Source organism: Giraffa tippelskirchi, chromosome 5 (assembly GCF_054371585.1).
Source record: "Giraffa tippelskirchi isolate mGirTip1 chromosome 5, T2T-mGirTip1v1.2.pri, whole genome shotgun sequence".
NCBI classification, from domain to species: domain Eukaryota; kingdom Metazoa; phylum Chordata; class Mammalia; order Artiodactyla; family Giraffidae; genus Giraffa; species Giraffa tippelskirchi.
Window position 1 is genome coordinate 105,278,722 of NC_137279.1, and position 16,330 is coordinate 105,295,051.

At 33.9% G+C, this 16,330-nt stretch overlaps 1 protein-coding gene across 2 annotated transcripts in view; it reads right to left on the reverse strand.

The window, feature by feature from the left end:
* Window positions 1-16,330, reverse strand: part of MAN1A2 (mannosidase alpha class 1A member 2) — a 144,943-nt gene that overhangs the window by 30,603 nt on the left and 98,010 nt on the right. For both annotated transcript variants that reach the window (XM_081492966.1, XM_081492967.1), the window contains exons 9-11: window positions 13,294-13,409; window positions 8,827-9,046; window positions 2,697-2,869 (exon numbers count right to left, since the gene is read on the reverse strand). In XM_081492966.1, the coding sequence (XP_081349092.1) occupies window positions 2,697-2,869; window positions 8,827-9,046; window positions 13,294-13,409 (509 nt within the window). The remainder of the gene's footprint in view (window positions 1-2,696; window positions 2,870-8,826; window positions 9,047-13,293; window positions 13,410-16,330) is intronic.

Consider the following 16,330-nt stretch of genomic DNA (forward strand, 5'->3'; position numbering starts at 1 on the left):
AATAAAACCTCATTAATTCTGACAAATCAAGAGGGAAGTCAGTTTGAATTAAAAATTTTAAACTCAATTTTATCACTTCCAAGGATAAACAACAATCCAAATCATGCTAAAAAGTGTATTACTGAAGGAGCTCTCCACAGCAACAGCAATATGATATTTACTGCAAACATACTATATGCCAGACAGTGTATTATCATAATCCTATGAATTAAGCATTATAGTTGGTATAAACTGGCAGGAAGAGCCCACCCTCACACCTATACAATAATAATCACAAATATTGAGAGCTAACAATCATTAAGAATTTACTATGTGCTGAAGGCTCTTCTAAGAGCTTTAAATCTATGAACAATTAAATTTCGAACAACCCTATGAGGCTATCTTAATAGCTTTACTATTCAGATGGGAAAACTGAGGCAAAGAGTAATTTGCTCCACATTATTATTAACTACTATGTTCTACTGCCCAAATGGGAGTTCATATTCTTAATTTATCTTTCTTCATCTTTGAACATGGCTAAATAAAATATTCTGAATTAAACAGAATCTATTCAAAACCTTGTTAATTCAAAACTATCAAACATTCTGCTTTTGTAGGTATATTACACTTTACAATTAAGCCATACAGAAAAAGTTGAAAAGCACGTATGGTTCTTTTCTTTCTCTATTCCACCAAACCCAGAGAAACTGAATGAAGGTATGGTTATCATCATTATGCTGTGGCTTACTGTTTCTAGCCTTGCTACTTTTCTTATTTATCTGGTCTTCCTCCTTTCTGAAGAAGAGCTAATTAACACTTAAACTATTCATTTTCACATAATTCCTCTAAATAAGAAGCATTAAATGTTAGGGGACATTCAAGTTATATTCATTGCAGGATTACTTTATCTCTTTCCCCTATATTGGAGAATGGAATGGCAATCTACTCCAGTATTCTTGCCTGGAGAATCCCACGGACAGAGGAGCCTGGCGGGCTACAGTCCATGGGGTTGCAAAGAGTTGGACACAATTGAGCGACTAACACTCACTTCTCTTATATATTGATTTACCTCGGCATTAGTAAGCCATTACTACACAATAGAAGTATGTGTGTGTCCTATTCTCAAACCACTGTGCCAACATTTTGTCTCTGTCTCAACTGTGGCAGGACCCTCCTGCACAAAGTTCCCCTAGCAGCTGTGTTCCCAATTTTGGACCCAGGCAGACAAAAGCAGCAACAATAAACGCTTTGTCTGTTCCTGCTCTGTTATTTGTAATCACCTTGCTGCTATTAACAGTCTCTTAAACTCCATAAAGAACGTCTATGTCTGAATGACAAATGACACATAAGTGTCCTCACCTTAGTTCAAGTCTTTATCACATCATTTCTAGATTACTGCAGTGGTCTCCAAAACCCACCAACTTGCAGATTACAATCAGATCCTTTTGTTGTGTTACTCCCCACTAAAAAGTCTTCAGCAGTTCCTTCCCCTTTCAAAAACCTTTTAATAGTCCCAGGATGGATTCTTAAAGTTAAGGAGTTTTAGTGGGTAAGAGATGGAGAAGAAAAAGAAGATCAGAGGGATTGTGAGCTAGGCAAAGGACTTTTTACTTCTACTTTGCAAATGAGAAACACTTGCATAGTACATGAGAAAAGTGTGTGTGTATGATGTCTGAAACACTGAGTAAAGTATTCATGCCTTGACCTGACATGGAAGGCTATCTACATAATGGCTCCACACTTTTGTTTGTCTAGTTGACCCGTGAAACCTTCTTTTTACATAAATTGGTCTACATTCTGATCTAAAATACATGTTACACATTCTTGTCTGTGCAACTTATTAACCCTATCTCACCTAGAATGTCCTTAGTTCTATCTAGACTGCAAGTTTAAGGTAAATAATTTGAATATGAATATCCATTGTAATTAGTACTATTTATCATAATTAGTATGTCTCAGAGAATAAAACACTTCCTCACTTCCAGTGATAAGCTATACTTTCATGAAAAGTCTTAATGATTTTTCTTTCTCCCAGGTACTGATGACAATGGAATTCTCTGAAAGGTTAGCATTTTATAAGTAAACGATTTGCTTACTTTACTTACTAACCATTAAAAATTCCTCATTTCAAATATATGTATGTGTATACACACACCCAGGTGGCACAGTGGTAGAGAATCTGCATGCCAAAGCAGGAGGCACAAGAGAGGTGGTGGGTCTGATCCCTCGGTCAGGAAGATCCTCTGAAGTAGGAAATGGCAACCCACTCCAGTATTTTTGCCTGGAAAATCCCATGGACAGAGGAGCTTAGGGGCTACAGTCCATGGGGTTGCAGTCAGACATGACTGAGCATGCACACAACACACACACATATATGGAGAGAGAGTGTGTGTGTGTGTTGGCATTGTCTTTCAGTGTAGAAAAATTTTAACAATTCAATAATCCTTCTTGTGGTGCCACTAAGGAATTACTCTGAACACAAACTGAAGTGAATGGGGGTTAATCTACCTAGGCTGTGAATCTGGGCAATTTTACAATGATCTTATTTTATTCTAGAGGTTAAGCATTAATAGTCAAGTATAGAAATTTTATAATCATAGTGAAAAACTTCCATTTAAATGATTCTAAACATGAAGTAACATGGATGAGGACACACAGCACTATAGGAGGCTTAATTTAACACTCTTGCACATCAAGTGAAATACTGGCTTATTTACCAGTGCTGCTTCCCAGCCCCACTCCCTGTATCTTGGATCGTGAGTGAATCGCCACAGGTACCAATAGGTTTCAATGACTTCTGGACGGAGGATGTAATACTTTTCAGCCTGCCGGACTGCCACAGCTTCTACTGCACCGTCAAACTTGAATGATTCAGGACCGAGCTTTAATGCTGTGACATGACAAAAGAAATAAATGAGCACAATAAACCATTTTTGTTGGGTTTGCCAGAGATTTCTCCTCCCTTGAAAGAATACAGTATGAAGTAATTTTATAGCTGTTTTATTGTTGCTGTTTTGCAAAATCAGTGACTTTAAAAGATCCACATTTGATTTTCTTATAAATATTCCTATTATTCTGACATGAAATATTTCTCATAAATAATGTATATTAACATACTGCTACATCTAACTAAAATGACAAGAGTCTAGTAATTCTTTAGAAACAAATGTAAGGCTAGACATAAGCACATTACATTTCTGTTTTGGTCCAAAATCAAACGAAACAGATAAACAACTGTATTGTGCAAATTATTTTTTAAAAAGTCAAGACAATTTAAGTCTTTTTAACATAACACATACATGTAAAAAAACATTTCAGAGCTCAGATTTTGAGTTAGATTTAGTTGAAGATTATACTCTTTTAAAGTATACCACAGTATGTTAAGAAGCAATACATTTTAAAACTTAAGCTAGTTTTAAAATTCATCTCTCTTCTATAACCTCTGTATATACAGCTAGGAAGAGGTTCGAATCACCAACCACTAAGAATTTCATCAGTAAATTGCCCATTATCAGTCTGAATAAATACCTGAAACTAACAATACTGTAAATCAACTACAGTTAAAGAAAAAGCTTAAAAGAAACATGGCCATTACACATATACAATGTTACATAAAATACTTTAAATGATATGATTTCCACTCAGGTTGGAATATAGTACTACATGAAGGGCTTTTAAAGAACCTCTTTCTAATCACACCCAGCACTCTAAACCTTGGCAATATAAAATCACCCTCCACTGGGACGTTGGAGTCACACACAATTACCACTCTCAGCTGTCATCTTTCTTTCTTTTAACTAGTTTGTATCAGTGCCAAATAATTTCAAGGTCTCTCACTTCTTTCAAGAAATGCTAGATACTTTTGTATTTTCTCAGAAAAGGTAGCATAAAAACCATGCCAAAACAAAAGCATGCCATAGTTGTTGGCATGATGTTCTCAGTGGCCAAATTTTAGCATTGTAAGGGTGACACCATAAACTCCAAATAATCACAATTAAAATATAGCATTTCATACCACTCCCCACACCGAAGAAAAAACACAAACCAAAAAACACTGTAGCGATGGTAGCTCTATTAAAAGCAAACCATGATCCAGAAGAGAGCTAAAAACCAGTTGTTACTGCTAAGTCTTGGAGAACTAAAGCAGAACTTAAGCAGGCGTTTTTAACCTGAGGACGTAACTCTACGGTAGGCTTTGGAAGAGGGAGATAATGCTATGTCCAAGAAGCCTCTGAAATTGCATGCAAAACCTTATGTGTGCTCATATAGTTCTGACCACCTCCTCAATGGGATGTGAGGTAAGGACTAACCAAGAAATTATCAATATATTGTAAGAACACTTCTACGCAGTTTACTGACAAGGTCTGGCATACAATCAAATATTGTTTGTCATTTAAAAATGTTTTTAAAATAAGAAAAGTCAAACAAATATCATAGGCACCGAAATGATAATAATCCAATAAACAGGAAGATAAGTCATTTAGTCTGGGTTTCATGTTTTTCTTTTCTCAACGACTAGGAGTGTTAAGTGATCATATGGAGTTTTCAAATGTTAACCTTGAGGCTAACTTTAAATTAGATAATAATCCCATAATCATAATGATATCACTTGAATTAAAGTAGACATTGGCTGTGTGGAACTAATATTTTAGACTTCTTAATAAAATTTTTATTTCACTGATTAATCATTCATAACTTCATAAGGAATTGGTGAGTAAAAACATAAAGTCTAATACACATACCATATCCATTTTTGCCAAATCATTGCTTTCATGTTTCTGAGGGTATTACTTTTCAGGTGCTCTTCTGCTTAAGCAATGTTGTAAAAAATAATTTCATAACATTCTACCTTGCACTTAATTTCTATTCTTTACCTAAAATTTCCCACTTACAATTGATACATCATTTCTAAAAGGAAAATAACTTAATCCAACAAGTAAAAATTGAGTCAAAATCATAAATAATTTAGTGCTTGAGTAAAAAGAACTCTGCTGCTAAGTCACTTCAGTCGTGTCCAACTCTGTGCAATCCCATAGACGGCAGCCCACCAGGCTCCCCTGTCCCTAGAGTGGGTTGCCATTTCCTTCTCCAAAAAAGAACTCTAGAGGATGCAAAAATCATATAATGAAGGTGAAGGAAAGAGACATGCACAAATTTAAAAAATAAAGTAAAATACCAAATGCAATAAAAAGTCAGTTGTAAGACAGTAAGAGATAATTTTAAAGCAGGCACAGGTTTGTAAAGTCATGGGAAATAAAATTCATATGCATCTTTCAAGGCAGGTAGAATCTGTAGAGATGGAAAAATAACTACACTTAAGTCAACAAAAGATATTTAACAAAAGCTAAAAAGCACATGACAGAGGATGAGATGGTTGGATGGCATCACTGACTCAATGGACAGGAGTCTGAGTAAACTCCAGGAGTTGGTGATGGACAGGGAAGCCTGGCATGCTGCAGTCCATGGGGTCACAAAGAGTCAGACATGACTGAATGATTGAACTGAACTAAACTGAAAAAGCACAAAGAATATTCTTGGACAGGCAATCTGACTACACTTTGAATGGTCTAATAGCAAGAGAAGAATTTAAACTATTTTCCTATATTCTTTCCTATCAACTTCTCTTAAGGAAATAATAGCTGTAAAAACTCTTAAATTATGTCCATTTCTCCATGTTCAATGGATGTTTTTTTGTCCATTGGATGTGTTATATCTAAACAGATTAAATTCCCCCCCAGATGTGACAGCACATAGTCTAAGGAAGGTTTTATCCAATTTCAATATGAAGTAAATTAAGTTATATAATAGTAATTATTTTAATAATGTTCAGCAGTTTGTTTGTCTTTTTAATCTAGAAACCCAGATAGAAAAAGTACTATATTCTGGAATTCTTAAGATCTGGTTTGGCATTTATTTTGCATTATACCTCAGAATATGGGCTTCCCTGGTGGCTCAGATGGTAAAGAATCTGCCAGCAGTGCAGGAAACCCGAGTTCAATCCCTGGGTCAGGAAGATTCCCTGGAGAAGGAAATGGCAACCCACTCCAGTATTCTTGCCTGGAGAATTCTATGGACAGTGGAACCAGCAGGCTACAGTCCATGGAGTTGCAAAGAGTTGGACATGACTGAGTGACCAACACTTTCACTTTTCATACCTGAGGTATGAATAAACTAAAACAATGTATCAATCTAGCTTCCCATGCAGATATAATGTCTTCCCAGGTGGCACTAGTGGTCAAGAACCCACTAGCCAATGCAGGAGACATACGGGACGTGGGTTCAATCCCTGGGTTGGGAAGATCCCCTGGAGGAGGACATGGCAACCCACTTCAGTATTTTTGCCTAGAGAATTCGCAAGGACAGAGGAGCCTGGTGGGCTACAGTCCATGGGTTCACAAAGAGTCAGACACAACCGAAGCAACCTAGCACACACCGCTAAATTACTGCTCTGTTTCATGAAGATTCAGCAATGTTTCCGACAAACCTAGCTAAATATTAAGCAGTAGGCCATGTTTATCAGTAAGTGGAATATATGAAGAATACCATATTTTGAAATAATGTTAATTCTAATTCCAACAAACTGAAGTGAAATCCCAAGGCAGTAATTACTGCATGAAATTAACCCAAATAACTACTAAGAAGTGGATATATTTTTAAACAAGTTAGCCAAAAATTATAGCACAGCTATAAGAAAATACAGCAGAAGATGTAATAACCTGGCGGGAAGTAAGCAAAACTAGGACTGTACTTTTTAATTAAAAGATCTAAGCTGGAGATTAAAGATAAGTAAAAACAGTGAAAGACTTGAAAATACAGGATACAAATCAAATAGTAATCTTTTGGGGTATACCATGGGAAAGAGAGCCACAGGTTCATTGACTGGCAATGTGAAAACGACATCAGAACAAGCATGACAGCAACAACCATAGACTGCATTTTTAAAAATTTCATATAAACTCAAAACATTCTGTAGAAGACAGGTTGGATATTATTATCCCAATTTTTTGCAGATGGAGCAACTGAGGCTTAGGAAGGTTAAATGATTTGCCTAAAACTCATCGATTTAAATAGTGGAACATGGGATTTTTCAACCTAGTTCACACATTCTTTTCATAGTATCAGTGTTGCAAATCAGCATTGGCAATATCATTATGAAATGTGAAAGTCAGAACTGTACAGTAATATGAGGAATCCTTTCATAACTCTGGTATTCTATGAATTTTTCAACGGCAAGGAAGACATCTTGTTCACACTTTAACCCGTAAGAATCCAGCATAATGCTTGGCACAAAATATGTGCTCAATGTTTAATGGAATGAATGATTAATTATGATAACCATAATGACCAAATTTTAATGCGTCTGTTGCATGAAATCCTACTATTTTAGATTTAGTATTTGATTTGTGGTCAAAATTTGCATAACAAGTATTATTATCATGGGTCCTAGTATAAACATTTAATATCCATTCTGTTCCTCGATGTCATACTCATTTCAGCTACATTTTAAGTATATATTTGATATTCTACAATATCTTTTTTTTTTTTATAAATTTATTTATTTTAGTTGGGGGCTAATTACTTTACAATATTGTAATAGTTTTTGCCATACATTGACATGAATCAGCCATGGTCTACAATATCTTTTAACTTCAATTTGTAACTCAGGTTACTGACTTCAGATGCATTATGTACTAAGTTAAATCCCCACAAAACGGTATCTGCTTCAATGTCCTTTTGACTTAGTTATATTTTGTCAAAAAATGCACTCTTTGCTTTAGTTACTGAGATAAACTGAAGGGTCAATTTCACAGTAAGTTCAATTCCTTGTTATATAAAAATAACTTGACAGATTAATAAACTAGGATAAATTTTAAGCCAATCATATCAGTTTCATAGTACTTGATGATAAATTAACCCTGAAACACAAATTTAGTTATTTAACTAAAGCAACAATTCAACTTCTGAAATCACAATCAGAAATTCCTAGCTTTCAGTTTTTCAGGGAGCCCATTATCCATTACTTCATATAGAAACATACATTTTAAATCCAGAGGAAAAACTTGGAAGACCTTGCTCAGTGTTTCTCAACGCTATTCTTCAGGCTTTTATTTAAATCTAATTGCCTTTTCCTTCCATGAAATTTTATATTTAACAAATATATATAAATACTGTTTATCTACCTATGACTAAATGCATGTGTGTATATGTGCATGCGCACACACACACAACAATATTTTTCACCCTCAGGAACCAACTTTTGTCACCTGTAAAACTGAGAATCATCTCACTTTTTTTAGGTGAGGACACTGAAGTCCAGAAATATCACTTATTTCCCTAAAGCAACATGAAAGCTTCTTTTTAAAGGCACAAACAACTTAAAAATTATTGGTGAACTAAGAGACAAACTATCAGTTATCTAGATACCAATTATACATTCAATTTAAGTAATATCTTTTGGCTATTCCTATTTTCACAAGAAGATAGGCAAGGCATGTAACCTAAATCAACTCTATATTCTTTTAAGCAACTGATTTTATAGAAGTGAAAATAAACTAATTCTTCTGTATTAAAATAATGTTATCCCATACATTAAGCCCTACCTATTATCTTTAAAACAACTTCTTCAAAATCTTTATTTAAAAGTATAGAATTCAGAATAATAATTTTAAAAAAGATTCAGGAACATGTATTTAGAATGAAAATTCAAGTTTTTAAAAAAATAATTTACTATGTTAGAATAAATTATTTTGAAGTGAAAATGCCTATTTATTTTCCTTCTAATTCCTAGACATATTTTTATCTTAAGATTATTTTAAACTAAACAATTAGCATTATTAACATTCTTACCAGTTCTGTCATAGGACTCATGACATGTACGTGCAATTTCCGCCCCTAGCTCTAAATAATGTCCAGCTTTATCCATTCTGGAACCATCTGCTCCTAGTACAAACATTCCCCCAGCAAAGCAGGCCAAATGCCCCATCTTCTTTTCCAAGTGCCCATTCTTCCATTCTCCAATAAAGGTAAGACCTCCACGAGACTTCCTAATAAGATGTTTTTCTATAGCCTATAAGAAAGAGTATATATTCAAAATTTTAGAGGCAAAGTGTTAGTATTCAGATTTGCTACATCCTTCTGGCACAAAACCTTAGTAACACAATATTCTACAAAGCAGTAACTATCCTGAACTGAAAGACTTAACTTACAATAATTAAGTTTGGGAATGAACAAGTTACATATAATTTTAAACAAATATTTCAATCACTACTATAATGAGACAAGGTGGGAGACAGGAGACTGGCCTGAAGATTACCTTTCAACATAACATTACCCACATTACTGTTTTTCTTCTTCTTGCTCTAAATGAAATGCATAATAATCAGTCAGTTGAGGTCAGGATGACAAGTTGTAACTCAGAGACCCTGCTAATTTATTTTCTATTTCATACAACAAAAAGTGAATAGGAAGAATAACACTCAAGTTAAACAGAAAAATATGATTTTGATAATTAGTTAAAATGGCTTTTTTTTCACATAATTGTTCAAGTATTTTAAGATGGTTTAGTAGGTGAAATATCTTATTGTTATAAAACTTAGAAAAATAAATTGAAAGTTCAAACATAACTCCTTAGCCCCTTACTTCACAAACTTAGGCATTTGTTTTGGAGGCTGTGCCATGGTTAATAGAGGCCATGATAAAATATCAATTTTATCCACTCTCCTAAAAATGTCAATTTTACTTCTTCTGAAATGTCAACTTTACTTAAAGGAATGGGAATGATGAGAGAAATCTTAGTTAAATCTGAATATAACACGAGATATAGTCCAACAATCATGCTTAATTTTAAAAATGAAAAATTTTAAGAGCTTTGTTCCTTTGGATCATGTTCTTAGATTTTGCTGAGAGGGGCTAAAGATTAATTCTTCACCTTCTTTGTAAAACTACAAGGAACTGCATTAATTTAATTCTCTTTAGTAGAAATTATTATATATGATTAAACATTATACTTTTCTGATAATAAAAGGTACTAAGACTCAACTCATATTTATTAGGGGCTGTTCTCTGATAAGCTCAATAATGATCAGCTTTCAAATTTTTTTCTATATTCTTTGTCACAATAATGTTTGTTTTACAGAAACACAAGGACTGTGCCTTATTCGTCATCTTACACTCCACAAGCCCTGCAGGATGTTTAATAAGTCATTTTATAAATAAATGGTACTCTTTGATAATTTTATTTAGCCTGTTAGAGCAAAGAGGGGTAGCTGATAAGCAAAATGATAATAAATGTTTACTGTTGCTTTAACTGTAATACTCAAGCACAAATGAAAAATTAGTTTTTATAACGAAAAGATTACTTCCTTTTGAATACATGGACAATGTTTTTTATCCTTCTGGACCTCATGGTATCCAGCATGTTTTCCATATGTAAACTGAAAGTGAAAGTCGCTCAGTCGTATCTGACTCTTTGTGAGCCCATGGACTATACAGTCCATGGAATTCTCCAGGCCAGAATACTGGAGTGAGTAGCCTATCCCTTCACCAGTGGATCTTCCCAACCCAGGAATCGAACTGGAGTCTCCTGCACTGCAGGCGGATTCTTTACCAACTGAGCTACCAGTGAAGCCCGTGTATATATGTGTGTGTGTGTATATATATATATATATGTGTGTGTATATATATATATATATATATATATATATATATGTATAAGGCACCCAATAAATGCCTAAAGGACAATATCCATAGTTTAGATATTCTAAATCTTTGTGTGAGATTTTTATCACTTTGTTACTTCTGCTCAACATAGTAATATATTTATAGTAATAAAAATATATTTATAGTTAATTTTTATAGTAATTTATAGTTAGTTACTATTTATAGTAATATAAATCTTACTATGTTATGAGTAAAAGATATCTAAACATATCCCCATTGACCTACTGGGATTAAAGTAGAAGGTGGGTAAAGACAGGACTTTTTACCAACAATTCTCTTACAGACTCCTAAAATTTCTTGCACAGCTCCCTTTTCTCTAAAAATATGACAAAGGCCTAAGAGTTCAATTTAAGAGTAACTGCCATTCAGAAGTTTGACATTTTTTGAACAAGTCTGAGCAAGAAAGTAATGCTCTAAAAGGACCGAAATAAAAGGTATAGCTTTTGTTATTTCAAATAAAGACTAAATATAAACTTGATCAGAATATAAAATCCATAATTACACAATTTTTAAAAAGGAAGCTAAGATGTAAGAACCAGGGATATGGATACCTATAAGTGTAGAGGAAGGCCAGATGAGGATGGAATAATTTAAATACACCAGTTTAGAAAGACAAATTTACAAAAGATTTATCTTAAATTAGAATGAATCTTGCATTGGAGAAGGAAATGGCAACCCACTCCAGTGTTCTTGTCTGGAGAATCCCAGGGACGGGGGAGCCTGGTGGGCTGCCATCAATGGGGTCACACTGAGTCGGACACGATTGAAGCGACTTAGCAGCAGCAGCAGCAGAATGAATCTTAAAATTCAGAATCATTCCTACTTCTTCCATGCATACAACATGTCATTTATTTTACTATTTGTATATACTCTATCTTCTAACATAATTCTGTTATCAAGATAATTAACATTGCAAAAACTGCATACATGTCTCAAAATGAAAGTTAGCTAATTGGTTATTTAAACACTCTTATAGGTGCCCATTTTCGACCTAAGGACTAATAAAAACAGGATACAGAAAACAAATTTGGAAAGAAAATTAGGACACATAACTTATATAGCAGATGATTCATGGAAAATAAATTTTAATTTATGAGATTAACTTTCAAAACAGGCATCATGCTTTTCAAAGTATTAATATATATAATTTTAAAAAAATGACAAATATGTTCTTTTCCCTGTAGGAAAAATTATGAAAAATAAAAGAGAAAATGTTTTCAGATTTAAATTATTATAAGAAAGCAGCAAACTATGAAGAAAAAAATGATTACACAATATGCATGTCACACTTCATCAAAAATAAAAATATTAAATATACTCATTTATCAAATACTTACTGAATACCTATGGTTTCAGGTCATGAAAGACAATAATAAATAAATTAGTCGGTCTTCCAAGAAGCCACAATCTAGTGGGAATGATATGGGTGGCTATTTTCAACACTGTGATACTAAAAATACTACATTCTTCCTAGATAGTAACTTTTCCTGCATCATAAAAATTTCTAGGTTTAAAGTTTAATAACAGAATAAAATTCTCCAACTTTTCAAAATGTAAGTCTTCATAAAGAATTTTAGAAGTCCCCTACTAAAGTGCAGATTCCTGATTATAATTTAGTTCATTTTCTTAGTCAACATACTCCTTCAAGAAACATTTATACCTACAGTAGGCAAACCAGTACAATGTAACATATTAGTTCAACTCCTGTGCATTTTTATAAAACTACAGAGATTAGTCCTTAAAAAGTGGGGATATATATGGGTAATAAGATCCTTGGTTTAACTTAAAGACAAAAGAACTATAACTCAGAGTATGGGTCATTGACTAGAGTCAGAATGGTGTTGTTATATATAAAGTATACAACTTTTAAAAGTGATTAAATTATTAAAGGAATATGGGTTTATACTAGATCAGAAGCAAATAATTTACAAAGTGACTAACACTGAGAAATACCACATATAAGTGTTTCCAAGAATGAAATCTGTCCCAATTTTAAATGGCCAAAACACTGTAGCACAAGGTTACATAAATATAAAATGATATAGAATAGTGGTTATGAGTACAGGCTCTGGACCTAGACTGTTCAGATATGGGTTCCATCACTAACTAAGCTATGCAAGCTTTACTTCTCTGCACCTTGAGGTTCATGAGTAAAACAGCAGAAAAGATCAAATGATTTCACCTATGTAAAAGGAATCAGAACAGTGCAAATACTATAAAATCTAAAAAATACTATAAAAGTGTTTTATCCTTACATTTCACCTATAAGGCTCTCAATGTGTAGGTTTAATTGGTCATTTCAAAATAGAAATGTTTATGGAAAAGTATGTTAAGTCAGAAGTTTTTCCAGGCTTTGCAGAAGATAGCTACAAATAATTGAAATAAATTTTCATACATAAATATGCTACACTAAATTCTTCAACAATTATTTAAAGTACTACAATAAAGGAAAACAATATATGACTATTATATTGAAATACTAACGAACTCTAAGTGAATGCAAATAATAAAATATGTACAGGATGTTCATCAATTTCTATCAAATACATAATATATTTGAGATGTTAAGCAGGTAAATGTTCCGATAATAATTACCTCAATAGCATCATCATACATTTTTCTGGCTTCATGGTCTGTTCTATCTGACATCAACCATGCTTTTAGTAAGTACTCATAAAAACTGTCTCCTAGCCCGCCAACTGATGTATGATCTGCAACAGAAAAGAAAAGGATGGAGGTGGAAGAAAGAGAAGATAGAGGACAAAAAATAATATTTTTTAATTACAATGACTATATTACATATCAATAATTTAAACATTATATTGACAGCCCTATTGCCAACATACTTCAAATTTAATCCAGTGGGAGGGTAGCATAATCACTCTTCTCTACATCTGAACCCAATTTTCTAGAAAATCTTTTTCTGCTGGATGTGATACTTTACATGGTTAGTAGTCTTTTTCAAGTACTGATGAGTCCGTGGAAGAACACCACTGATGGGAATGTAAAACGGTATACCCACTTTGGAAAACAATTTGGCAGTTTCTTTAAAAGATAAACATATATACCTATCATAAAATACAAATATTCCACTCTTGGATTTTTACTCATGAGAAAAAAAGGACATACATCCACTCGAAGGCTTGTGTGCTCACAGCACTTTATTTGTAACAGCCCCAAAGTGAAAATAACCCAAATGTCCATCAACAGGTGAATGGATAAAAAATTGTGGTATTCCACAAAGTGGGATTACACTCAGAACTACTGATACGTACAACATGGATGAAGCTCAAAATAATTATGCTGAGTTAAAGGAGCCAGAAAAAATAAGAGTACATATAAAGGATTGCATTTATATAAGATTCTAAAAAATACAAACCTATCTATAATGATAGAAAGCAGATCACTGGTTGCTTGAGAAAGGAGTGAGAAGGGTAGTAAGGAAAAAAGATCATAAAGGGGTTATGAGGAAGTGAACATATGGTGAACATATGTTCATTATTTTGATTGTAGTGATAGTTTTCATAAGTATATACTTATTTTAAAGCTTATTGAACTGTATACTTCAAACACATACAGCTTATTGTATGTCAACTTTACCTTAATAAAACTGTTTTTACAAAAGCAAATAAACAAAATAAAAAGGATATTTGGAATCAGTCCAAATCCATCAGTAACATCGACAAATTTAATTTGTTTTAATTCATCTTTTAAAATAAACTAAGACTCACTCTGGAATTTTTTTAAATTCTATCTTCTTAATCTATATAAATACTTTTTACTAAAGACATACATAAATACTAAAATTGTGCAGGAAATTAAAAAGAAATGGTGAAAAGACAGATGAGGTTAGATAGGACTTTTATACAGAAGATTTAAGGAGAGTAAAGAAAAAGAAAGTAAACTGATCAAAGTTAGAGCTGTCAGGGGTACTGGTGATCCAATCAGAACTGGAAATTATAAATTTGCAGTCATCTTAGTTGCTCAGTTGTGTCCGACTCTTTGCAAGCCTGCCAGGTTCCTCTGTAGATGGGATTTTCCAGGCAAGAATACTGGAGTGGGTTGCCATTTCCTTCTCCAGGGGCTCTTCCTGACCCAGGGATCTAACTCAGGTCTCCTGCATTGCAGGCAGATTCTTTACTGTCTGAGACACAAGGGCCCAGTTTTGTTATAAATTTGTAGTGACTTTAACCTTTATTATTGATGATTTTCACCAGCAATGCTCAGCTGACTACAGATGATTGGAAAAGGTACACGGCTGGGTTGATAACAAGCATTGAATTTGTAGGACAGATAACACAGACTAAAGGTACTGGAGTATTCTCACATTGGTTCAGATACTATGCAGTTTAGGCTGGATAGGAAAGGAAGCAACAAGTGATCTTTACTTCACTGTTCACCTATTGCACCCAGCCAGTAAAACATCAGCCCACCTGAGAGTCTACTTTACTCCCCAAATTCACAATTTTCACCATCAATGAGAACCTCAGCATTGCTTGTCAAGTTTTCTATGACCCCTTGATTTGTGCTCTTTCCTATTCCCTAAAGCAGAGATTTTAAATCTCTTTTTCAAAAGACCTCTAAAGGACTTCCCTGGCAGTCTAGTGGTTAAGAACCTGCTTTGCAATGCAGGGGATGTGCATTTGATCCCTGGTTGTGGAACTAAGATCGACGTGCCACGGAGCAACTAGGCCCGTGTGCTGCAACTACTGAGCCTGTATGTTCTAGAACTCATGTGCCACAACTAGAGAGTCTGCTCTGCAACGAAGATCCTGCGTGCTGCAACTAAATCCCAACATGGAAAATTAAATAAAAGAAAAATAATAATAAAAAAGACCTCTACAGCTCTACCTTTTCCTTAATCTCAGCAGACAACCAAGACTTCAAATTCATAGAAAAAAATACAGATCACTGACCCCAAAAATGCATCTTTCAACTATCTGTACCCCCATCTATCAATTTATCTGTTTCTTTTGCCTGTTAAAGAGGAAAAAATGTTCCTTCTCTACTCTATATACTCTACCTAGCTCTGGACACTAACCACTTCTGTTTCCTTTTCAGGAATCTCTCTCTTGGTTTATCTTTAACTTCTACCTGTCAACTGAAACTACCTCTTATTATTAACACTTTAAAATAATCTAATCTTTCCTGACTCTACCATAATCTTTTGGTTTGACATCTATCAGGTATTTACTGAAAAGATGAAGAAAGAGAAATCATGGATGAAGTCTAGATTTCTTGTCGGGGTAAATGAGTGAACGAACAGTGGCGCTCTTCCCTGAAGTTGGGAATACTAGAGGGGGAAATGACTTAAAGTAGAAGAAGTCTGAATCTTGGGCATGATGAATCTGATGGACTAAATGGATATCTAAATGGGTATAACAAACATGGAAATCCAGAGAGATAAGTTGGCGGTATACCTTTGGGAGTTATAAAATTGGGATTTAGAAAAATGTATCTGAGCCATTGTGGAGTTCACTCAGACAGAATGTAAGACATGATTAAAGGACACAAACAGTCCTTTGGAACATAACAGTTATAAAAGTCATTAAAATAATATGTAGGACATTTAAAAATTTTGCACTTTGGCCTCACACATATATTTCTCAATATATTGTAGATCTAAGGATTA